At 34.9% G+C, this 26937-nt stretch overlaps 1 protein-coding gene and 1 long non-coding RNA gene across 3 annotated transcripts; one reads left to right on the top strand and one right to left on the bottom strand.

The window, feature by feature from the left end:
- Window positions 1-527: 527 nt before the first annotated feature.
- LOC149501831 (uncharacterized) lies at window positions 528-4412 on the bottom strand. Of its 2 annotated transcripts, XR_016324021.1 has the most exons (3): window positions 2703-3394; window positions 2126-2246; window positions 528-2034 (listed from the first exon to the last, which is right to left on the bottom strand). It is a non-coding gene; the product is annotated as an uncharacterized LOC149501831 (long non-coding RNA). The 2 variants fall into 2 exon arrangements; XR_016324020.1 differs by having other exon boundaries at window positions 2126-4412.
- Window positions 4410-26473, top strand: LOC114246126 (ethanolaminephosphotransferase 1). Its single transcript, XM_028178534.2, has 9 exons — window positions 4410-4636; window positions 4710-4778; window positions 5055-5247; window positions 13427-13553; window positions 16336-16465; window positions 17365-17522; window positions 18511-18691; window positions 22037-22222; window positions 23262-26473. Exons 1-9 carry the CDS (start codon window positions 4586-4588, stop codon window positions 23322-23324), a joined length of 1158 nt encoding a protein of 385 aa, XP_028034335.2. The 5' UTR covers window positions 4410-4585; the 3' UTR covers window positions 23325-26473.
- Window positions 26474-26937: the final 464 nt, after the last annotated feature.

Genomic DNA, 26937 nt, shown 5'->3' with positions numbered 1-26937 from the left:
TATATCCTATTGTCTATATTCCTTGTCCATTTCTAATTAAACAAATCAAACAATAAAGTAATAAAGCTATGTATTTATAAAAATGAATGTGCAAAAGTTTCTACATATTTATCGGCTTATAAAACAAATTTATTATAATACTTGGCTGTATGTGGTAGTATTTTCTTTGCCGGTCTAAGTGTAAAAAATTTATATATTCTATGGGTAGTTGCATAGATTATACACTTAATATACTTGAGATAGATGCGCAACTCTCATTTTTATTTTTGCTTTAGTTAGAGCCCAGGACAGCAGGCGTCGCTGCTGTCGATTATTAGTTTCGCTACCCCCCACCAGGTGGCTTTTTTAGTAATTTTAATATTTTTTATAATTAACTCTCTTTATGAAAAAATCTTATCGTTTAGAATCGCTGAAATTCCCGGTAGTACTTATGAAATATTAAAGAACGTTTGATTGTGTTCAGCATTCTAATCGATAAGACCTTTTCATACAGAGAGAAAACAGTTTTTTTAAATAAAAAGCTGTAATTCTCTGTAAGCTATTTAATTTCCCTATATTACAAACAATTTACTGTTAAAAGATAGTATGAACGTACAATTGTATAAAATTTCGAATAACAATAACTCCTCTAGATTAATCCTACTAGAGTACTTATTAACATAAAATCGAAAGTTATCTAAAAGTTAATTAAGTCTAGATAATCAAATCATTCAATGTCACTTAAGTCATTTGTGCGAAATATAAACATGTCAGCTTTCCATTACAAACATAGTAGACAATTTGAATTAAATTTAATAAATTTGTTTCTTAACTATAGCAGTTCTTGCTTAAAGTTGATCGTGACAGATCATGACCTTGTATGAAAATATTACATCTATAAACACTACCTATGCTTCGTCATACAATAATTGTCATTTATACTAGCATTGTAGAGATAATACACACACTAAAGTGAATACTAAATTATTCTTAGCATTCTTATAAACATTTAGAAATTTAAGAAACGATTAACCCACAATCATGTTCATAACATGTGACATTTTGTTCTGCACAAACGTTTTATTACATGATTTGAAAAACAAAAAATGTTTAAAAAATGTAATGATGATTTAAAGTACTCTTAAATATTGATAGTTTGTACTTAATGACGCTTATAGTAATCTTAGACATGATTACATTAGTTATACTTTTATTCCCTATCTAAATTATTTCTATTCTGACGTTTCTGATGCTTTAGCTTTGGTAATACTAGATGAAACAAACAGCAGATTGAAAGAAAATCATCTTAAAGTTAATTACATTCATTACAAACCATTAGTTTACATTTTGTTAAAAAAGAAACTGGTGTTCGTTACATGCAAATGAATTATAAACATACACATGCAAACATAAAATGTAAATTTATCTTTTAATCCAAATTAAATGTACACTAATATTACATCTAAATAATAGAAAGGGTTTCGAAAATTTTTATTGCACTCAACAGCAGACGAGCACGCAACCCGGCCCGTGATAAGTGGTCACCAGTGCTTATAAACTTCAGCAGTGCCATAGGGGTTGCTGTCTATCACTTAAGTTTTAATAAATTATTAATATACTCAGTCACAAGCATATTGATTTCACATAATGAAAATGTAAGAAACATAATCATGTTTGGGCATTTTCATTTATATCTGCTCATACAGAAAACACAACTTAGCAAATATATTCCACAGTAAATCTAAATAATTGCAAATAATGCTTTTAAAGACCGTTGACTTTTGATCATTAATTAAAATCATCTTCTCGTAGAATTTACAAAAGGTTATTTACAAAAATTTATATCAGTATTTTCATATATTACTAACTTACTAATTACAACTATTCAAACGTAATACTATAACTATAAGAACTAAACAACCTATTTTAAAACAAAATTGGCATCAATTTAGTTCTTATGAACTATTTCAATTATTAATTTATCAATTATAAACATATTTAAAAAAAATTAAGATCCCTTGAGAGTTCACGTTCCTTGCTGAATCAGTTGCTCTTCTGAAACGGAGAAACAAAGTATCTTAAGTATGTAACAAATATTGAAAAAATACGACCATGAAAAATTTAGTGTTAATGTAATCTTACTTACAAATTAATATATTACATAACACGTTCTGGTTCAAATATAGTGCATCAATATTTTCATGTTTCAGACATTTTAGTGCTCCTTATAATTTTTCCATAAAATTTTGTCATTATCAAACCTTTGTCTACAAAAATAAAAACATTATTTTATATTGGGTAGAAGGATGAACGTGGTCACAGGCCACTTGGTGTAACTTAGTTATCAAACACCAGGAAACAAAACGTGAATGCCATCATCTAACTTTGGATGTGAGATCAATTGTGCTGTATTTTATTTAAACAGGAAAGCATGACTGATTGATCATTCCAAAAAACTAGTTCGGGCCCACTTGACAATAAGCATATAATACGCTGAGTTGCAAAACATAAATACTTCCACCCACTCGAGACAATTTTATTATCTGAGGTGTGTGTGTGATAGTACGAGACTTAATACCGACTGTTTTGATCAAAACTTAACATATATGATAGCTAGGCAGCAGAAATAGGAAGGACCATTAGTTGGTGCTAATTCATTTAATTATATTATGAATAATAATTATGTTAGCAAATAATATACCGGGAAAATAGTGTCAACTCACCGTTATCAAGGCATCCGAAATAGCATTTCATTTTCGATCTTCGAGGCATGCTGATTTTTAATAATAAACATTCTGTAAGAAATGAAAATAGTTACACAGGCTTACGAAACGCTAACGAAGAAAAAAGTATTGGAGCCAAGTTATGTCTAAAGAGAATTCAAAACAGAGTTTCTCAATGTCTAATCGTCTAATATTCTCATAAAGCTAAAAGTTGCTCTAAATTAATACTACAACGTAAAATAACTCACACCAAGACCAAAAAAAAACGATTTAAAAAATTAAATCGTTACGACATTTTGAAAACTTTTTTTTTTTTTGAGATTGTTTTACGGCCCTGGAATTTTGAAAACTTCAAAGCAGTGTTTCCACTTACGTTTTTTTTAACACATTTTACCCTAGTTTCTTTTGAATTTACCCTAAAATTTCCTAGACAACTTTCATAAATCCTTTATATGAGTCGACTATTATCAAAGCCGGCAATCTGACTTTTGGACAATGATTGGTAAATCAGAAAAACGAATTATTGACTTTATATTCCATTGGCAGTCACAAAACTCTTCGGAACGACATCTTAGATAAATAACAGGTTAACTATTAACCTTTATTTAATGCAGGTTTTGAACCGTATTCTTTGAAGGAGACGATTATATTCAAATAAATCTGTATTGACATATCAATAAAAAATTTTTGTCCAAATGCACAGATTGCCACCTTTGATAATAGACGACTCATATAGAAAGCGTAAATAAAATACAGAAAATAAACCACAGCATATTATTTAATGTAGGTATATATAATATAAACGCCCCCAGAAGATCATAGATCTATAGGATTAGAATTTTCAAGGAAGTCGACGCATTGCTTTTATATTCTTTTGCTGCACAACCTAACACTGTTCGGTTCTAAAATTGAGCAATTGTTTGCTGGCAAAGTTGGGAACTTTCTATGAAGCAAGCCGTTCAGGGTTTCATTAGAAAGCCTGTTTCTTTTGTCAGTTTTTAAATTTGAGAACACTGAATAATCTTTCCACCTCAGTCTTTGAAGAAGGAACTGCTAGCAAAAGTGAAATGACAATTACAAGGTTTTCGTAAATGAAATTACCATGATAATCTTTCATGGTACATGAAGTACCTGTATATTACAATACAAGTAAGTTCTGGTGACATCAACGAAAATAGGTAAATAAAAATTTGGCGGATTATACTTATTGGGATTCTGGGGAATCCCTAAGAAAAAGCAGTGGCTTAATCTATGATTTACTTTACTAGAGGGTTACTGTTGAATCAAACCTTTATAGTTTTTATACACAACTCTGTTTTATTCTTTTACTTGTCAACTCGACTTAATGTCATTCTCTCTCCATAAAATAAAATGTTCATTGTTTTACTTTAATTATCGTTTATTTTAAAATTCACAACAGTTACTAGTATAGGCTTTGCTTTTTACCCCGAAATATCCTAAATCCTGGTATTTTTTAAATTGTCTTTATCATCCAAAATATCAGCTATTTTTCCCTAAAAAAGGGAGAATTCCCTAAAAGTGGAAGCACTGCTTCAAAGTACGCTACATTTTTTATTGAGTCAGAACTCATATCTGCCATCTAGTGAGTTTATTAGATCATTAATGCCTAAAAGTTACAAAAATGACGTCGCCACAGGAGTAAGATGACGCTAGTTGTATGTTATTTTCCTTTGTATGGGAGTTGCACCCCCCTGGGTAGTTGTCACTTTGAGTTGAGCGTGAAGGTATCGTTTCTCTGAGAAACAATACGAAAAATAAAAATAAAATTTTAAATATAAAGACAACTAATTCTAGATTATTTGACAAATCATACAAAGATGTCAGTAAATTAAAATATAATAAGAACATACATTTCGAACACCATGGTTCGTTTCCTGTCTGAGGATAAATTGAAAGGGTTCGAGAAATACAAAGTGAGTAAAATGGTTTAATTTAAAGCCTTTAATTAAAATTGCCTTTTTAATTGTAAAGGATGATTTTTTTCAGTACAACTCAGTGGACACCAGTGTACTCAGCAATTATGTTATGCACCCTTTTTGGAATTGGTGCGTCCAAGTAAGTAACCAACTAGCCTTGATTAAATAATTGACATGCTGTAAATCAGCAGTATAAAATTCACTGATTTTAATTTTATAAATATTTACAAACTCTTGAAATTTTAACTCGATTAATTAAGTAATAAAAAAAAAATTCAAAAATTTTTTTTCTATTAAAATAATACCTTTAAATATTCAAACAATGTTTCGAAACGAATGGCATCCTCATGCAAATATACATATAAAAAAAATTGCTTAATACACATTCGCACTGTAAATAATAATTAATTTGCAGTTTTGTCCTGTGTGGGTAGCACCGAACTTGCTAACGTTTATGGGCTTCCTCCTCACGGTCCTTAATTTCTTGCTTTTCTCATATTATGATTATGGATTCTACGCTTTGACTGGAGATAATGCTACCAAAGGCAGGATACCACCTTGGGTGTGGGCCGCGTCTGCTGTGAATCTCTTTGTTGCATATACTTTAGGTGAGTGAGTTAACAATTAACTTTAATTCAGTAATTAATAATAATTTGTATAAAACACAAAAATATAATAACTAAGTTAATAGTAAGTTGAAAGATCAAATTTTGATTTACAATGTATTATTATCTTACTTTTTTCTTTTTGTGTTATAAAACAGCTCAAGCTTCTAACACAACCTAAAATTTGCTTTTATTATTTTCATTGTAGTATTTTTAAAGTATTTAATACTTACAGTTTGGTTTCATGACATGGTTACTTATGTGATTCCAGTGTTATGTATTGAAGTTTGAACATTATGCATATCTACTGCATTAAATTTATGCAATAATTTATTGGTATTTACTACATACAGAAAAAAACTAACAATATATTTAAGCCTGACAGTTGATTTGACTTTGGGTTTGCTCTCCAGAAGATGTGGTAAATGTAATTTAACAATTTTATAATCTGCTACTATCATCTAAAAAAAACAAAAAAAAAAACATTAAGTAGAGATGAAATAGAATTTTGTTTCATAATTGATCCAAGAATGACTATAATATGAGGAAAATACATCAAATGTTTGAAAAATATTAATGAGATTAATAATAAGACAATATCACTCAAATATTTTATATTTAATTATAGTAAATAATTGAGTGGTTAATACATATATATAACTAGCGACCCGCCCTCGCTTCGCTTCGGAAACATTAAAACACACATGAAACAAAAAAAAAAAAATTTAAAAAAGTAGCCTATGTTCATCAGGGACAATGTCGGCTTCTAATGGAAAAAGAATTTTTCAAATCGGTCCAGTAGTTTCGGAGCCTATTCGAAACAAACAAACAAACAAACCTTTCCTCTTTATAATATTAAGTATAGATGTGTGAAACTTGGATTATATTAATTATACAATTAATGTAATTTAAAATAAAAAATCTAAGAAAATTAAGTGTGATTAGCCTTTATTAAAAAAACACTATACTATGCTACTGAAAATAATGGCAAACCTACATGGTTTCTTGTAAGAAGCGTAAGCAGATTTTATCCATGCAAATTGTAACTATACTGAGACCTTAGAACTCATATCTAAATGTGGGTGGCAGCATTTACATTGTGAATGTCTATGGGCTCTGGTAACCACGTAACAACGGTGGGCTGTGAACTCGTGCATACTTCTAATCTAATAATAAAAAAATTGTCCCTGAACATGGGCAAAACCAAATTAGGTAATAACTTTTTTCCAAAAGTAACCAATTGTACCATTTTTGGTGTTTAACAACAAAGAAATAAACTTATTACATTTAAGTAACATTTTCCTAGGACTATTTTAAATAGATATTCTTCAAAATTATCGACGCTCGCGGCTCTTATTTTCAAGATAGTGTTACGTATATATCAACGTATTTCATGCAGAACGTAATCTTTTACATTGTTGCTATGTTATAATAGTTATTAGTTTCGATGCGAACAAATATAATTATTTGCACAGTTTTATCGGCGCGGTCGATCATTTGGAACAATTAATGGAGAAAAAATTAGAGTACGCAAAGCAAACATTTGATCTTTGTAGATTTTGCTAAGGCTTACGGCAGCATAGATAGACCGACTGTATGGAATCCTCACCGGTTTTTAAATCCCACGGAAGCTTGTGAGAATGGTAGGGGTTGCTACTGGGGAAAGTAGAATGATGGTACGAGTTGAGGCTGTTCTCACTGATGAGTTTGACGTTGTGACTGGACTTAGGAAGGTAGACGCTTCGTCACCAATGCTGTTCAACCTGGCACTTGAACGTTATACGGAAAGTGTATACACTTAATAGAGAAGTGCGTCTCAATGAATAGAATAAGGTGATAGAGTACACCGATGACCTTGCTTTGCTAGGAGAAATGAAAGCAGCACGTTATAAACGGATTCAACTGCCTCCAACAGGAAGTCTCTCGGATTGTCCAATCAAAGGGCCACAAAAAGACGGAATATCTTCCCATGCGTCGATATAACAATGTAAGATGAAAGTGAGAAGACCTAGTTCTCGGAAATACAAAGTACAAAGCAGTGGCGAAATTCCGGTACCTTGTACAGTACAGTGCATGTAACACACACCAATAACAGGGAAGATGCGATTGAAATAGGTGTACAAAATACAGTGCAACCCTACATTCGGTACTTTCTTCGAAGTTACTGAGCAGACTTTGGAAAAAGGCTACCAACCTATCAACGGATCGAAATCGCGATCCACTCGAGAAGATTCGGCGTGAAATTCAGCGGGCTGTGTCTATGGATTAGTTTGCACGTTTAATTATTCGTATTCGCACGTCGTATTCGACGTAACGCTGACCAATGCTTGGAGAGCTAAAAAGCACTAATATAAGGCAATCTCTTATTAAATTAAGTACGAACAATATGTCAGTGTTGCCTACTGCTATCCTTGTTTGTTATTTGCGATACGAGCAGCGTTTTTCTTGAGTTCATCCAAGTTAAATTACTCATTGTTTCTCCCTGCATACCATTGACATGACCATGACAACGAGGACTTTACGTCTCAGGCACATTCATTTATTTAATTTCGTTCGATATACTCGTATAAATTCGTGTTACACAGTAATCATTTAATCCGTAGAAAATAAACATAAACATAACCAAAGAATATTTTTGTACACATGTAGTATTCGTAATGAAAACACATTTATGGGTTGCATGATGTAAATGCGCGTACATAATACATTTAACTAGGTATATATATCTAGCCAAGGTCTAATATAATAGTCGACATCATACAGTGAACGGCCATGAGAATTATTCGCGGTTTCTGCTTAAAACTAAATAGGTAACCTTTTTTTTTAAATTGACAAAACGTTCGAAATTTTTAAAATGTATTTGTACAAAATGTTAAAATTCCTTCACCAATTTTGTGTTATACGTGACGTGACCAGACCTCCCGTCTTGAACGGCTTTGTCCCTTTTTATAATTAAGAGTCCCGGTGTCCCCGAAATGAACTTTGGAACGCAAAATCGTCCCGTTTTCGGCCGAACCCGAACCTATATTAAAGCAAATTTGTTCCTCTAATAAATACAAATATAACTAAACGTCTTGAGTCTATATGTTCTTTAATTCGTAAATTTCAAGCTAACTTTGCCGAATAATAATTTAAAAAAAGTACTGTTTTTTCCATTATGTACCTGTCAATTTCCCAATACAAATAAACCGACGTCCCGTTTTGAGTAAAAATATAAATAGTCACGTTAGTTATACGTGATGTTAATAGCTCGTGTGGGAATTGCGTATTATTGTAAATTTGTATACATAAAGTGATCGAAATCATGACGGTATAGTGATTTTAATTAAGTCAAAAGAATACATATTAAAAATAAACTTTGACCGCGTACCTCACATGGCATATGGCGTGAATCGAACGTGATTCCGTAAAATATGAATGAGATGAAACCGCACAACGTTACTTATATTCTATCTATGTTTTTTTTTTATTGCCCTTGTAGCCAGACGAGCATACGGCCCACCTGATGGTGAGTGGTTACCGTCGCCCATGGACTTCAGCAATATCAGGGGCAGAGCCAAGCCGCTGCCTACCGTTTAATACTCTCCACAAGCCTCGTTTGAAGAAGGACATGTCATAGCGCTCGGGAAACACCGTGGAGGGGAGCTCATTCCATAGCCGGATGGTACGTAGCAAAAAAGACCTCTGGAAACGCACTGTGGATGACCGCAGTGGCTCCAGGTAGTATGGATGAACTCTACTCCGGTGGCGGGCGGTGCGATGGTAAAAACGAGATGCCGGTATCATCTCGAACAATTCCTCAGAGCACTCCCCATGGAACATACGGTACAAAATACAGATGGAACCGAAGTCCCTCCGCAGACCCAGAGGTTCCAAACGATCCGTTTGTCCACAACATTATTTGATATTCTCATTAAATTTCGCCTTATAATGGAACTGAGTGTATAATTTAATCATGCATCTTGTATCAAGATGATTAACAATTTTACAAATAACTAATTGGAGATCATTATTAAGATTGTTTGATTATATCAAACGAATATTATAAAATTTAAAAGTAATTCTTTCAAATCGGTAACAACCACAGAGCTTTTCACGTACCAATTTAAATTCTAATTTTAAATTAAATCCCGTTTTAATTATAATGTTAAATTCAATCCTATTTAAATATAAAAATGAATTGTAGATGTCTATGCTCCGGTAACCACTTAACAGGCCGTGAGCTCGTCCACCTATCTAAGCAATCTATATAACTAGTCAGGTCATAAGTATTGTCACACAGTAAAAACTTTTCTTTTAGAATGCTGGCCACAAAAAAGTTTATTGAATTCCAATTTCGAATTGTTCATGAAAATAAAAATGTATACTTTTAGAATTTTACTCATTTTTAAAATATGGAGTGGACCCTTAAAGAAGACCGTGTTGCAGTTATTGCGTTGCATCGTTGCGGTTACGCGCCAATTCAAATTTTTAACATACTGAAAAATTTGAATATAACCAAAAGATTCGTTTATCGTACCATCAAACGATACAATGAAGACTCTAGTGTAGATGACAGGTCAAGAAGTGGTCGCCCTCGGTCTGTTAGGATTCCAGCAGTGATAAAAGCTGTGAAGGCGCGAATTCAAAGAAATCCCAAACGTAAGCAGAAACTTTTGGCCCTTCAGATGGGGTTAAGCAGAACCACGGTGAAAAGGGTGTTAAATGAAGACTTAGGGCTTCGGGCATATCGAAGAAAAACAGGACATCGTTTGAATGCTCGTCTAATGGACCTGAGACTGAAGAGATGACGCGCTTTGTCGAAGCGGTACGCGGGAAAAAAATATCGGGAAATTCTTTTTTCGGATGAAAAAATTTTTACCGTAGAAGAGAGCTACAACAAACAAAATGATAAGGTGTACGCACACAGTAGTGAAGAAGCGAGCAACCGTATTCCGCGTGTCCAACGAGGTCATTTTCCATCCTCGCTCATGGTATGATTGAGAGTTTCTTATTGGGGCTTAACAGAGGTACATTTTTGTGAGAAAGGTGTAAAAACGAATGCAGTTGTGTATCAAAATACAGTCCTGACGAACCTTGTGGAACCTGTTTCTCATACCATGTTCAATAACAGGCACTGGGTATTCCAACAAGATTCGGCGCCAGCTCATAGAGCGAAGAGCACACAAGACTGGCTGGCGGCGCGTGAAATCAACTTCATCCGGCACGAAGACTGGCCCTCCTCCAGTCCAGATTTGAATCCGTTAGATTACAAGATATGGCAACACTTGGAGGAAAAGGCGTGCTCAAAGCCTCATCCCAATTTGGAGTCACTCAAGACATCCTTGATTAAGGCAGCCGCCGATATTGACATGGACCTCGTTCGTGCTGCGATAGACGACTGGCCGCGCAGATTGAAGGCCTGTATTCAAAATCACGGAGGTCATTTTGAATAAACTTTAGTGTCATAAGAATCTATGTTTCGTTAAGTTCATTTTGGTATATGAATGGTTACATAATGAATAAACTTGTTTAAATTATTTTACATTAAACATGTGACAGAATTTATGACCTGACTAGGTATATATAAAAATGAATTGCTGTTCGTTAGTCTCGCTAAACTCGAGAACGGCTGGACCGATTTGGCTAATTTTGGTCTTGAAGTATTTGTGGAAGTCTAGAGAAGGTTTAAAAGGTAGATAAATATGAAAATGCTCTGAATTAAATTTTGTTTTTCCTTTGATGTGTCGGACGGATTCATTTTGTTTGTATTAAGTTTATTGTATACAAAAGTTTAGGTCTTTTATTTATCAATTGAGGCACTACGAAGTCTGCCGGGTCAACTAGTCCTATTTAAATTCAATGGATTAAAATAGGAAAAGTGGGCGCTTTAACACGGGTATCTACGAGGTATTGCTCATTAAAGTGTAATTAAATATAAGTCAGTTCACTAAAACACTCCTAAATTTACCTATGTGTTCCCAAATGTCTAATCAAAGATACGTAAACGAGCAAAAAATATTGTTCATAGACACTTTTAACTCTGATAATAAAGTTTTCGTAAACATTATTTAAGGAATGAGGATGTTAAGAAACGGACCAGTAAATTTATCGAAGCGACATATTAAATTTTAACATTAGATAAGAAAGGGCATTCACGAGAATAAAATATGTGAACTACAAGTTCGTCTAGCTGGTGAAGTCGTATTTTGTGCCGTTTTAAAACTAAACTGATAATGAATTGTTTAGTTAATGGATTTTAATCATCTTAATAAAGTAAATGTAAACACGTGGATTGCGTGGATATTTACAAACGCGGAGAAAGGATAAATTGGTTTATCTCTAAACGCATTCTCCTAATACCAAAGAACCCAGGATAATCCTATAAAACGAAGGGAGAAAAATGGTCTGACAAAATTAGCCTAAAATCGTCTAAAAATCAGCGTATCCAGTCAGATCAACTCTGGGTGACTCGGGTTCGCTCTGGCATGCCGCAGAGCAGATCGTATATCAAACGATCAGCAGTGTCGTTCTAGTCCAGCGGTATACTCAGAAACACCAATTATACCATCTGGACGGCTCGACCTATCGCTTTGTCCTTGAAGTAGAGGATACAATGTTGACCGTGGTCGCCTCTCCTACCTCTCCCAGCTGAAGTTCGAACGCCGAGCCTGAATGCAATGCAGTTGTTCAGTGTGTGCATTTAGCATTCCCGCGCAGTGCCTGCGGAATTTGAACCCTACTATAGTCGCATCACTAGATACTAGTACTCCATGCGTCTTATATTTTAGACCATTATGTCCTCGATTATTTCTGTGAACGATCGCTATAAAATCTGGTTTCTTAATTGATTATTTTACGGCTGTTCGATGGCCATTACTACCTGTTGCTAAGTTAAATTTGAATGATAAGGTAATTTGAATCTAATTTACAACTAAATAAAACCTACTTTCGCAGTCATTCAGATTTACTCGAACGTACTCGGAATTCATTTCAACAGCCAAAAAATGACATATTTTTATACAATTTGAATTTTGTATACAATATACGGAACCCTAAAAAAGTTTCCTCTCGCAACGTCCTCTCGTCTGTTACGACTTGGTATGATAAATTAAAAACAAAAAAACAATAAGCACACCTCTACTTGAAGTATCTAATTAAATTCAAACATTTCAACCATTTCATCGATGAAGCCACTAAGGTCCTTTTTACTGGTGGTAGGACCTCTTGTGAGTCCGCACGGGTAGGCACCACCACCCTGCCTATTTCTGCCGTAAAGCAGTAAGGCGTTTCGGTTTGAAGGGCGGGGCAGCCGTTGTAACTATACTTGAGATCTTAGAACTTATATCTCAAGGTGGGTGGTGCATTTACGTTGTAGATGTCTATAGACTCCAGTAACCACTTAACACCAAGAGGGCTGTGAGCTCGTCCGCCCATGTAAGCAATAAAAAAAAAATGTCTAAGGTCATATAACTAAGCCAATATGTTTATGCTTTTACCATTGAACAGTAGTCGCAATTGCAGCGCGACCACCACACGTACACGGTTCTATTCGTTAAACCAGTTGTGAACAGTGGTACGAGACATGCCTCATCTCGAAAATTCAGCTGAACTGGATTGTAGTACAGCGAAAATTATTAAAAAAACATACCGCAAAAATCCTTGGCCGCTTAGAATTGGCGGTTTATAAAATAAAAAAAACTAGTTTGACAGTAGATTTTTTTTTATATCTCATATAACCATTATTCATTTATTTTTGAATTATAATAAGAGGCTTCTGTTTTATAATTTAGATAGGTTCTAAAATGACCATTCCAAAAAAACTTGTAATGTCACATTCGTATGTCGCGCTGAGTTAATAATAATTGATAAATTCATTAGGTAAATAAATAAAATGGGATGAAACATGACCATTCACCTGTATTCATATAAATTATATTTATGTCATGAAACGACACGATGAAAACTATAAAACCATTTTATTTAAGAAGTATATTTAAAGAAAAAGTGTTCAAAGAAAATCACTCCTAATGTCGTTCATTGTATCAGAAGACCTTCCTCTAGTTCATACTCTTTATTCATTTTGTAAGCTATTTACGTATTTGGTCAAACAAATCTTTAAAACCCTTTGCTTAGTCTCGTAATGGAAACAAAATTTTCAATTTTAAGCTCATTCTATTTATAATATTAAATTCCATTGCAGATGGTATCGACGGGAAACAAGCGCGTCGCACCGGTACAAGCGGTCCTTTGGGCGAACTTTTCGACCACGGACTTGATTCCTACTCCGCAGTCCTCATACCGACATGTCTTTACAGTATATTCGGAAGGTATACAATATATTATTAACTTAAACATCACCATTTTCATTGATAATAATTTGTTGTCTTTCAAGAATGCGTGACCTTGAAGTGTACGCTTTTTTTTCCATCACCAACGCTATATTTTCATAATTTGTTTGCTGATGACAAAAATTCAAAATATTTTTTGTTATGCATAATAATGGTTTCATGCTAAGTTGCTCGTGTATTACCGAACCGTGTATAAGTGAAACATTATGTTACACTTATAGACATATTATTATGTTTAGACTCGAATGAAATATAGTAGAAATCAGCTTAAAATTGGTTCGCGCTTGGAATAATTTCACTGACAATAAGATTAGAAGCAATCAGCACTGCTTCTAATCTTATTGTTAAAGGGGGAAAACATATAATCAATAAATAACGAATAACTTATTAATAAAACTATTCCATGAATGTTTACAAAATTTCAAAACAAATTTGTAATTAGTTCGGATGCTATGAACCCTAAAGTGAACGCACATAGATTTCCACTACTTTCCACTTCACATGTGCAAAAAAACCACGTATTCGTAATTCGCTGATCCGATTATCCAATCCATTATCCTTTTCGCTACTATCGGTGACTATAGTCACCTGATGAAAGCAATGCCTATACGCGATGGGTGATGTGCGCACTTTCAGCACGAAGCTCTTTTTCCTGCGAAACACTACAGCTACAGGCCTGCCGTAGCGAAAGGGTTAAGCAGAAATTACACCGTTCTCAACCTTTTTGCAGACAAGGCCTCTTTCGCTGGGCACAATATTAGTTTGCCTCAAATAAAATATGTCGTCTATAGATTTAGTCAATAAATCCGGGTGATGATCAAGTATCGCTTCTCGATTGACCTTCTAGTCGTCACAATTGAACGTTACCTATATCTTCAGGTCGTCCCTGAATTTAAAACAAAAGACCGTCACCTATCTTTCTTTACATGTATAGGTAAAACTTCTTCACTGTAATCGAATTAATTCACGTTCACAATTAACAATGAATTTTGAATAATATAGCAAGGATATGCTAATTTACAGTACAAATCTATGCATTGCGTTCTATTGGACAAATTTAGATTGTGTGTTGTGTTTTTAAATGTACCTACTCGTGTGAATACATTTGCATTTAGATTTTTGTAATTTTCTAATCCATTTTAGTATTCATTCCCAATACGCAATACATCGGAACGTGTTTATTAATTCCAATTTAAAGCAACAAAACACTTATTTCGTCCAGTATACGTACAGCTGTTATTTTATCAGTTAAACATTTACAAATTACAATTTTAATCATCTATGTCACCATGTTACCATGTTTTGTGATAAAAACGCTAGTTCTGTGATTAGAAACGCAAACTGATAAAATTACTTTAAACAAACACATACTAAAGGAAGACTGAAATAATCGTTTTATACTTGTTGCAAATGATGTGACAATAAAAAACCAGCAGCGTAACGACAAGTTCTTTTATTTGTGCGAGAAAGCAGAAAGCAGGTAGAAATGGCCGGCATGGCTTGTTTTATTAACACTATCCCCCCTTCGTTGGCTTTGGCTATGGAGGGTACTTCTACCCTCCATAGCTTTGGCTAGCGGCAGTGGCGGAAGGGGGCGTGTTAACATGGCATGGCGGCTTGGCTGGCGGCAGCTATGACGTCACGTCCGTTACATACTATAGTAAATATTCGTTTTATACTATAGTTTTTGTAACTGTAGTCTTTTACAAAAATAAAAAAGTAAATAAAAAATAATAATAAGAATCATAAAAATTTTCGATATAGTGAGTTTATTAATAAAATCCAAGACTATCGATTATTAAGAAACTACCATTTTTAAATTAAATGATGTACGTTATTTTTTTGTCTACGTCTTCAACGTTCCTTCCAATGTAAGCAGTTTGTACCAAATATTAAAGTCGAGAATACAACATAAGCACTCGTTGTCGTACGCGTATCTTTTGTCATGTGACGTCATCGCAGATTTTTTGTTAAATTGATTTTTTCAAAAGAAAAGTCATTAAATCTATGCACTGTTAGAATTTAAAACATTAAAACACGCGAAAATGTATTCACTCGTTCATTGTTCACAAAATTAATTTTCGTTTTGTTTTCCTTAACTATTCGCTGGTAGGCCTAAGGAGCTATTTCAGCTTCGAGCGGACGGGTAGGCGAGTTCACAGGATCAAGAAAATTTACTAACAATAGCCCTAGCAAGAGCAGTGCTTCGCAGAATCTACCGCCGGATCAGGATCGCGACCCACATTTTTACTGGTGGTAGGACCTCTTGTGAGTCCGCACGGGTAGGTACCACCACCCCGCCTATTTCTGCCGTGAAGCAGTAATGCGTTTCGGTTTGAAGGGTGGGGCAGCCGTTGTAACTATACTGAGACCTTAGAACTTGTGTCTCATTTGGTGGTGCATTTACGTTGTAGATGTCTATGGGTTCCAGTAACCACTTAACTCCAGGTGGGCTGTAAGCTCGTCCATCCATCTGAACAATAAAAAAAAATGTCCGGTAAAAATCTCAGTGGGCTGTATCTATAGGTTAAGTCAGTTTCGTCCAGTTTTAACAAGAGCACTTGCCCAGCCACAGTCCACTTTATGTGACTAGGGGTCACCGTACCCCGTAGACATCTTTTTAAAACATATTTATTTGCATTCGCGATCCGAACGTACCGGCCTTTTTGTCTTAAAGGTGCATTCGTTTGGGTCCGTTGAAAATATTGTCTTCTTTATTCGTTCCCGACTTCAAGTTGTCACAAGCAACACGATGTTACAGGGACGAGGTCAGCCCGCTGAGGTTCTTCTTCGTGATATGGAATATCTTCATCAACTTCTATTTGACGCACTGGGAGAAGTACAACACAGGCGTCATGTTCTTGCCGTGGGGATACGATTTCACTATGCTCGTAAGTTGGTAATTTACTAGAAATTTAGAACGTCTACCAGTTTTTTCGTTTTTCTAAAGGTCGTCGCGGCCTAATTTACTTGTGGTTGGATCTGTTGTGGTTACGCTGGCATAGCCGTATAAGGTATAGCTTACGTTTGAAAAAAAATTAGTAATGTCGATGGGTTCCGATATTCATTTAACAACATGTGAGACGGAAGGTCCTTCAATCATCTACACAATAAAAAAGTAATATGCATAAATCCTGAACATCCGATGGAAAAAAAAACGTTAAAGCTACGCATGTACGGTCTTTGTAGCTAAATCAAATTTCGATTTCCCGTTGAAACTGTAATTATTTTGCCTTCGGTTTTGGCGCGAATTTTAAATGCCGAATGAAAAAGGTTTTTATTTAGAAGGCTTGATCCGATAAGTGACGATCTCCTCTTGTAATAAAGCTGCAAAAAACAGTCTTTGGACTGTGCCTAGGTATTGATATGTATTCATAATAAAACATATGACACCGAGCGATGTCCCTTTAATACGAAAATTCACGATTATCGAAATTCGACCTTAATCGCTCGTTTTTTAGATTTATTTATGTATTTCATTTTCTTTATTGTTATCTATTATTACTAGTTTACTGGTGGTAGGACCTCTGGTGAATCCGCACGGGTAGGTACCACCACCCTGCCTATTTCTGCCGTGAAGCAGTAATCCGTTTCGGTGTGAAGGGTGGGGTAGCCGTAGTTAAAAGTGAGACCTTAGAACTCATGTCTCAAGGTGGGTGACGGCATTTACGTTGTAGATATCTATGCGCTCCAGTAACCATATAACATCAGGTGGGCTGTGAGCTCGTCCACCCATCTAAGCAACAACAAAAAAAAAAAAAAATTGATAGTCGGATATTTTTTATGGTAGGGTTCGTGTGTCCTGCTGCTGGTGACGTCGGCGACAGGTCCGGAGGCGTGGCACGTGCCGCTGCCCGGGGGCCTCACGCCCGGCATCGTGTTCGAGTTCGTGCTGTACTTCTCCGCAATTATCACCAGCCAAACGGTCATACTCTGGAATATCTACAAGTATATTCTGAATTTATTAATTTAGTGTTTTGTAAGTTTGATGCTCGTCTGTGTGACTGAATGCCTTGGCCGCATATTGCCCGACGTGCGTCATCTTGGTTGATTAAAAATTAGTTTAAGTAATAGTCATTAATAATAAGATTATTTATTTGATTAAAGATTAGTTTAATCAACCAAATGAAATCGGATATAAATCAGAATGGTAATTTGAGGAACCAGTTGTTTGATAAGTGATTTCACGTAGCTTCACGCTCTACCGCGATAGATAGGAATTCAGAGAAAGAGGAAGTCTGAAAGGAAAGTTTAGGCAAAAGTTTAGATAATTGTATGGAAGACCCAGTAATACTTGGAACTCTCTAGGTTACATATTTTATTATCCGATAAATATCCAGACAGAATATAATTTTATGAAATACTAGCTGTACCCGTCCGCTTCGCTGGGCATTTAAAATTAACATTATTATTTCTCACCCCCACAAAGATTCTCATCATTAACGCCCCCGCAACTGGTGTAGGGAGTCCAATACTCATATAAATATTAGCCTATCCATTAAGTCCATGTTTTTCCAACTTGGATACCAAGTTTCAAGTCAATCGGATGTATGATTCAGTAGTTATAATGGAACATCCGTAAAAACCACTGTACATTTATATATTAGTATAGATTCAAATTCGTCTTTTAAAATGTTCAATTTCTCGATTTAAATTTCTGCCTTTTTTATTTAAGACTCATTATATACTAAAATACTTCTTAAATTTACTTAAAAATACTATTAAGATGCAACTATGTAAAGAGAAATAATCAAGCAAAAATCTATAAACATTCCATCATAAGGTACTAACAATACGAAACCGTTCTAGACCTTTAATATTACAGCCGATCATTGGAACAGTTTAATGCAACGTGCACTAATCTTTAACGAAATTCTGTGTACTTACCAAGTGTACGTAAAATTGTCACGTACAATGTGCACCGTATTGATTCCAGATCGTACCGCGACGGAACCGGCAAGATGCGTTCGATTACCGAGGCGATACGTCCTCTCGTACCTCTGGTCGCGTTCTTGGCGCTGAGCACGGCCTGGGCGGTCTACTCGCCGAACAACATCATCGAACTCGGGCCCAGACTGTTCTACGTGCTCACCGGGACTATATTCTCCAATATCAATGTTAGTTCACATAAGGGACAAACGGGAAGCCGTTGTAACTGTACTGAGATCTTAGAACATATATCTCAAGATGGGTGGCGCATTTACGTTGTAGATGTCTATGGGCTCCAGTAACCACTTAACATCAGGTGGGCTGTGAGCTCGTCCATCCATGTAAGCAATAAAAAAAAACCGTTACAAAAAAATTTAACATGCGAATGAAATTGCTTAGTAGACGGAGGGTCTAACGTAACTTCTCGGGATCCTCCAAGAAGTCCATTGAAAAAGACTCAGTAAATGACCACCATTTTACTGACATTACATTTCATCCCATATCATCTTATCTCATTTCATTTAATTTCATCCCAGTTGATTAATGTCTCAAATTAATCATCTTCATTTCATTTCATCTCATTTTACTCCATATTTTTCATAAAAATAAGAATATAAATTAAAATAAGACATGACTTAAAGGTCTTAGTAACCAGGTCATAAAATCCCTTAAAAAAAGTAAATGACTTTTTGGCGGGAACGCGAGGAGTGAACTTGTGTGATTTGTTTTATTTTGTCTATTTAGTGTTTCTTCAGGTTTAAATGTGTAATAACGGTGGTTTATTAACTGTTTAGTATCTGTGAAAGTGCACAAATGTGGGAAAATAAAACAAAGTCGCTGGACGTAACTTCTCGAGATCCTCCAAAAAATCTCCGTAAATAACCACCATTTTACTGAGATTATATTTCATCCCATATCATCTCATCTCATTCATTTCATGCCATACCATGTTTCATATTAATCAACTTCATTTCATTCCACTTCATATTATCATTTTTCATTTATATATAAAAGTCATAGTGCAGTTTTCATTAAAATTAAAATAGACTTGACCTAAAGGTCTTAGCAGGTCATAAAATTCCTAAAAAAAAGAGTAAATGTCGAGCTGTAAGCGGAGAGTCATAACCTAAAAACCCACCGAAGCATTGCTACCGTAGCAAGTGGTGTAAAATGGGTGTAGTGTAGAAGTATGCCGAGTTGAACGATTTAATACAATAATTTTTGGCGCTATCTTTGAAATGACACCACTTGCTACGGTGGCGCCATCCTATTTCGACAAGTTTTTATACACAGAGTGTTTTCCTTGTCTCTACTCTCATTGCTTATACACGAAACTAAAGATGGGTTAATACCGATATTTGTTAATATTAGCGAATACTAATATATTCATTATGTAATATTATAATACCTTAACTAATACGTGAATATCCTGATATCTTAATATACTTCGATAAAACGGGTAAACGAGTTAAACCTAATACGGTATTCGTGAAATAATTTGATAATCATAGATAATACACATAAATTAGTTCTTAAGAATATAAATAGTATATTGTATCTAGGTTGAATTTGACTTCATACTAAATATTTTACAAGTAATATTATGTACATTAAAATTAATATTATTATTAAATCAGAATTTGGTCAACATTGTACATTAATATAAACAACAAGTTAGTAATATTATTTATTTCTTATTGGTGCATAAAAACATCAGCTTTTTTACTTTTTCTGCCGAAAGACTGGTACGTCGGTCAGAAATGAGTTTACGAGATTTTGAAAAAATCGTCTCACACGGTACTTAGGTGGCCAGTAGGTACACAACAGTTATAATATTATAATCCACGAACCGTTTGTTTAGAATGTTTAGAAAGTAATTTCAATTCAAAAATCAAACTTTTATTTATACTTTGAGAAGTTCTTAGAAGATAATTAAATACCACCGCAAAAATATATGGTCATCATAATTTATTACGTAAAAAGACTTAATTTAGTTCTGGCCGTATTACGTTTTGTGTAGAAATATTTTAATTTATGACATTGGTAAACAATGTCAACTACCTACTTCCGTTTTTCAAACATCGTTTTAAAACCAACTAATTCGAAGGGAACAGAAAATAAAATTAAAATAATGAAAATAAAGCTCCCCGATTTTATCCCAATAAATGTAAAAATGTTGTATTTTGCCTTGAGTAGAATCTTTAGTTGAATCAAGAAATGAAGGTTCAAACATTAAAAAGTAATGCATTTAAAAAATCCCACTAGCATCTTTGACATGTAAAAAGTGCAATACAAAATAGTCCTTAAACTCATAGTGATATGTACTTATTTGCATTGCTCAGTATATAAACATATAGTTTATCTCACTTACTCTTAGCGCATGCAGTATTGTTATGAATGTGATAGACAGATATCCGCGAGACACGTACGGCGTATGCCAGTATATTTTCGAGTGATAAATACTTCGCTAGAAGTAACAGTGTTCTGTGGATAGAGATACAACCCGACGGATGTGAGTTGGCTAATATTATGAATAAGTGAATACGGAATATTAGCATATCAGAATTCGACGGATTACCGATACACGAATACAAGCTGTATTACGAATATCATAATGAATACTAATATATGGGTCTCACCCTTACACGAAACTTTAGTTCGAAGTTGGCGCACTAACGCAGTCTGCTCTGATGTTTGTGCAAATGACTTGGCAAGCTTCTGATATCCTACGAAGAACAAGTGATCACATGTTAAACAATATTAAAAAATAGCCACCGCTACAGACAGTAAAAATCTGTAACTTCGTGAGATAATCCCTGCCATGTTTATTAATAAGTTGTGATCGCTTTCGCAATACATTGAATTTTATATTAAATAGTTCTAACTGAGCACCAGAAATATATCATATGCCATAGAAGAGTATCATATCTTATCATATCTTTGAATATACATTCACCGTCCAAGCGGTTCGATTGTGGAATACTCTGCCGGATGCAGTGAGAAGTGTTCCAACTTTTAACTGTTTTAAAAGAATTGTGAAGAAACACTACTTATCTGCTTAGTGCTGTTTGTTTGCATCATCATTTATTATTTCCATACTGTTGGTGTATTATGTGTATGAAAGTACATTAGTATGTAAATAATTGGTATATAAATATTGGAATATATTTCATATTATTATTATATGTAAACGGTATATATATTTTGTTTATTGTATGTATATATTTTATATAATAATGTATTATCTATAGTACACCGCAAAATACCTGCTATATTTTATGCTATATTTTATATTTTCCAGAATTTCTATAAATTAAACGGTTGTCTGGAAGAGATCGCTTTTAGCGATAAGACCACCTATTGTACAAATGTATCTGCTTTTTTGATTGTTTTTTGAATGTAAATTGTGTTTTGGTGTACAATAAAGTGTATTCTCTCTCATATTAAACTTGTTAATTAGACCTCACAGTTGGGGGGCGGTTGTTCACGTGTTGTCTACGGGTTCCAATGACCACGTCTTTGTTGATTTCTAGTGTCGCCTAATCGTGTCTCAGATGAGTGACACTCGTTGTGAGGCGCTGAACGAGCTGTTGGTTCCGTACGCGGCGGTGGTGGCGGTGGCGCTGTGGCGGCCCGTGTCCGCCTCCACCGAGCTCATGATGCTGGCTGGGCTGTGTGTCGCCAGCTCCCTCGCACACATATACTATGGCACTAAAGTGGTGAGTTTCTATTTAGTGTATAAACCTTTTTTTATGATTGAAAGATTACTGGTGGCCCGAAGGCCTTTCCAGTTTCACCAGGACAGGTGGGCGAGCAAAGGCTCAGCCAGGAGGGGTGGGATTAGCTAACAGCTGCCCGAGTGCCTCCGAAGGAGACCTAACAACTCAAGAGCAATGGCTTCGCGAATGAATCTACTACCCGATCGCAATCGCGACCCGCTGAGAAGATCCAGCGAGAAACTCAGGGGGTTGATGCATGGGTTAGGTTGCACGTCGACCTCTTTGTCGAGTTCGACGAGTACGGTTACCGTGTATAAATCTCTAGGACCAGCTCACGGGAACCCATAGACTGGTGGTCTGGTTACTGGTGGTAGGACCTCTTGTGAGTCCTGGCGGATAGGCACCACCACCCTGCCTATTTCTGCCGTGGAGCAGTAATGCATTTCGGTGAAGGGTGAGGGCAGCCTTTGACCTGAGACCTTATATATCTCAAGGTGGGTGGCGCATTTACGTTGTAGATGTCTATGGACTCCAGTAACCACTTAACACCAGGTGGGCTGTGAGCCCGTCCACCCATCTAAGCAATAAAAAAAAACATCAGCAACATAAATACCGTCAATCACTTTGAGTCGTAAGTTCTAAGTCTCAGTTTTACAGTACAACGGCTACCCCACCCTTCAAACCGAAATGCAGTACGTACTGCTTCACGGCAGAAATGAGCAGGGTGGTGGTATCACCTCGGCCCTTCTCTTCTCCCCTTCTTCCTCTCAGGAGGCGCCGGAGTCCGACATAACCCCGTTACCCCCCTCGACCGGGTATTTGTACATGGATTCCCCGGCGTTAAAAAAAAAAAGGGTGTTGGTTTGTATGTGTACGGACTCACGAGATACCTTACCATCAGTTCATAAAATTAAAGCATTTCGACTCAGAGAATGAAATTAAGAAACTTAACTTTATACCATAATAAAAATACAGAAAATTTTGATAAGAAAAACGAAATTACAAGTTTATCTGTACTGAATTAATCAAAATTTTTCAGGTGCAAGAAATGTGCGAACATTTCAAAATCGAATGTTTCCATATCAAGCCAAAGATAAAGTAACTATTTTATTCCATTAGTTTTTAATCTATTGATCTGATCAACATATTATACCTCTTTAAAATTGTGTGGTTGTATGTGTATTTAATGTTACATAGTTAATGTAGTGGTAGTGTCACTTGTGATGGTAAACGTTTAGAAATTTGAAATTTTGTAGGTGAATGTGCAAGTCTTATAGATATACTATTGTTATGTGATATACGGACTCATAGTTAAGTTTATAATAATGAATACCTTAATAATTGGAAGGGCGAGCCCATTATGGTCTTGTTTATAGTAGACCATTATAATTTTGGATTGACCTGGGAAGTGTCAAGACTTAGAAATTAACATTAAATTCAAAATTACAAATTGTAGGAATTTTTTGTCTACTAAACATTATTTTTATTATTAATTTTTCTGAGGGACTGATCTTTGTGGTCATAAAACTAGTGAAACTAGTCATTATCGATTTTATTTGCCTAATTATAAAATATATATATACATATTGTTTAATTTGCCATTAATTATAGTATGTAGGACTCTTGTAGCCACCATCAGAATTTTTATCTGTTAATTTTAAATGGTGTGCTTCAGATTAAATTTCACTAAACTGATGTTACTGTGCAGTGTGTGGAATCCTGTAATACGAATCTGAATTAAATTATTCATGTAACTAAAGATCCTCATCTCCTACTATTTTAGAAAATAATTATCGTGATCTTTAGTTCTAATATACACTGTTTTGTCCCCTGGTGTATTATATTTTTTCAATACCAAAAATCGCTTAAGCATTTACAAGAAAACTTATTTGATGTGGAATTGAATTAGTAGTTTTTGTTGCATGTTACCATTATATTTTAAATAGTAAAATTGTACTCGAAAGGATTGTAATGAGTTGAACTTTTTCCGGAAACATTAATATTGGACATTGGTTAAACAATATGTCACATACTACAGTAAAATTGATCACTGTGAGAAATTATAGCTGTACAAAAAATGAATTAAAAAACTATCTGACGTTTCATTTTGTTATGATAATATATTAAATTTCAATGTTTATTTTGTACTATTTTAGATATAGTTTATTATATGCTTTTGGTATATGAAATTGTGCATGCTGATTTAAAAGGCAACACAGCACTCAATAGCATTGCATATATGGACCGTTTATTTTGAAAGTGGCGTAAGTCCATTTTCTTTTGTTACAGGCAAATCATATGAGGTCTGGCTATGCCACCTACCTCTGTCAATTGGACTTACACCACTTTCATAATCGATGATTATGCAATTTCATTTACCGACCGATTTTAAGTTGTACAAAACATGGGATTTTTTTTTGAGAAATTAAACACGGGCTAGTTATATATAAAAAAATTACATGAATTACGTGATAGCTCATTTTTCTCAAAAATGGACTTACAGCACTTTCAAAATAAACGGTCCATATATTGTTTGAATGCTCTACTCACGACTAGTGTAATAAAAACGTTATTCTGTTTCTTACACACATTATTTTTTTACATTGTCTTCAAAATGGAATCTCTTATTATTATTTCAATTTAATGTATAAATTGTATCGGTGATGCGAATTCTGAATATATAAATAAGAAATGATAATGTTAAAAACGCATCACTTACACTAACTATACAATGATGAATTTAAAATTATCCAAAATTCTTACCGGTTTTACTCAAATGTAACATTTAAAAGAATATCCAAAAATATTGGACTCATCGTAACAAAATATGCTACACGCGAATATGTGGTAGCAGATATTGCCAGAAATATCAGTGGCCTAATAAATGTACGTGTACTTGTACAGGCATTATAACCATTTGGGACAAGCATTATACCCATGTTTGTAAAAATTTACGTAAGTACTCAATGTTCGCAATGTAATAAAAATAGCCTCAATGTAGGATTTTCTAATGTTTTTATGGGTCCTGGAAATACAAAAGACAAAATAAGTACAGCCAGATTCCAAATAACTTTCACAAAGGTGATCGACTGGGATTCCAACCAGTGTGCTTAGTGCGTTTTTTTTTTGTATTGCTTATTTGGGTGGACGAGCTCAGAGCCCACCTGGTGTTAAGTGGTTACTGGAGCCCATAGACATCCACAACGTAAATGCGCCACCAGCCTTGAGATATGTTCTAAGGTCTCACGTATAGTTACAACGGCTGCCCCACCCTTCAAACCGAAACGCATTAATGCTTCACGGCAGAAATAGGCGGAGTGGTGGTACCTACCCGCGCGGACTCACAAGAGGTCCTACCACCAGTAAGATCGTTCTTACGTCTTAACGTTCTCGATAGCGTAAAAGTTAGCTCATATTGTATGGAATGGGATCGTTTGCCTTCGTCTGCCACTAGGGGCGCTGTTCCAACTGCATACAAAATTGGCTTCACTTTTACGCTATGGAGAACGTCAAGAAACTCGCACTAAGCACACAGGTATCCCCCGTAGTGAGAATAACTAACCATTTGACCAAGGAGGCGGTGGAGTTAAATTTATAATTACTAATCATGGATATTTTGTGAATCTGCATACGTCACTACTTTCTTTAACATTGATACTATGAAATATTGATGTGAAGGCGATAAACGTCTTGTTCTATTACCAATTAAAAAAACCTAATATATGAAGTGTATAATTTATGCACTAAACTGTCAATGATTGAATATGGTCTCAGTGGATTATCTTACTGCCTTTATTAGTAATTTACTGTTTGAAGTTGCTATCTTTTATTTAACAGTAAAAATAAGTGAGAAAAAAAGGTCGCAAGCTATCAGTTTATTTTTTAAATCCAAATTTTTGTTCCTGTGCTCATCCTAGACTGAGCGGAGGCCACGCAAAATTTAACATTTCCCAATGAATGCTTATAGCAAATTTTCTTTTAATTTGAAATGGTAAATGTTGTACTCAAACAAATGGTATTTTTTTAAATGTCATAATTCCATTTATTATATTTTTCGTTTTTATTTAGTAGACTTTGTGGACTAGTGGACTTTGATTATGTAGGTATATAATCAAAGCTAGTGGACTTTATTATTTTGGGGGTTAAATTATGTTATGGTGACTACATAAAGATTGTGTAGATGTTATTAAATTACGATCTTTCAAGTGGCAGAATGTTGTTTACTTTGCAATAAAGATTATTTATTTACAATTTGATCGTGTTTTATTTATCTTATATTGAGCAATAAAAAAAATACATAATGAGGAAAAAAATTCAAAACAAATAAGCAAATACAAAAGAGTGCAGTACAAAATTTAACTCAGTTATCTCTAGTACCTTTGGTCGGATCAGATAACTGCGCTCACTGGACTCTTGCAAATGCCCTGAAAAAAGCCGAAAACCGAAGCAAATGGTACAAAGAGGCACGAAGGGCTTTCAGCGACACGACCTTCAGCAATGAAGTATTCGACTAAGAAGAAGATATCTAGTAGACACCGTACTCAGCGGCCATTACTCAACTCATTAAACGTAAACGTATGTAAACGCAGAGTTCGTATAAATTTCGCCCACTGAGTTCCTCGCCGGATCTTTTCAGTGGGTCGCGTTTCCGATCCGGTGGTAGATTCTGCGAAGCACGGCTCTTGCTAGGATTCGTGTTAGCAACATGGTCAGGT

Source organism: Bombyx mandarina, chromosome 12 (genome assembly GCF_030267445.1).
Source record: "Bombyx mandarina strain Sakado chromosome 12, ASM3026744v2".
NCBI lineage: Eukaryota > Metazoa > Arthropoda > Insecta > Lepidoptera > Bombycidae > Bombyx > Bombyx mandarina.
The sequence above is the reverse complement of the archived record's forward strand: the minus strand, read 5'-3'. Positions and strand labels throughout refer to the sequence as shown.

Coding starts and splice junctions, on each gene's coding strand:
- LOC114246126 (XM_028178534.2), top strand. CDS start 4,586: ATGGTTCGTTTCCTGTCTGAGGATAAATTGAAAGGGTTCGAGAAATAC. Junction 5,248..13,426: donor CTTTGTTGCATATACTTTAG/GTGAGTGAGTTA, acceptor ATTCCATTGCAG/ATGGTATCGACGGGAAACAA. Junction 22,223..23,261: donor TATACTATGGCACTAAAGTG/GTGAGTTTCTAT, acceptor AAAATTTTTCAG/GTGCAAGAAATGTGCGAACA.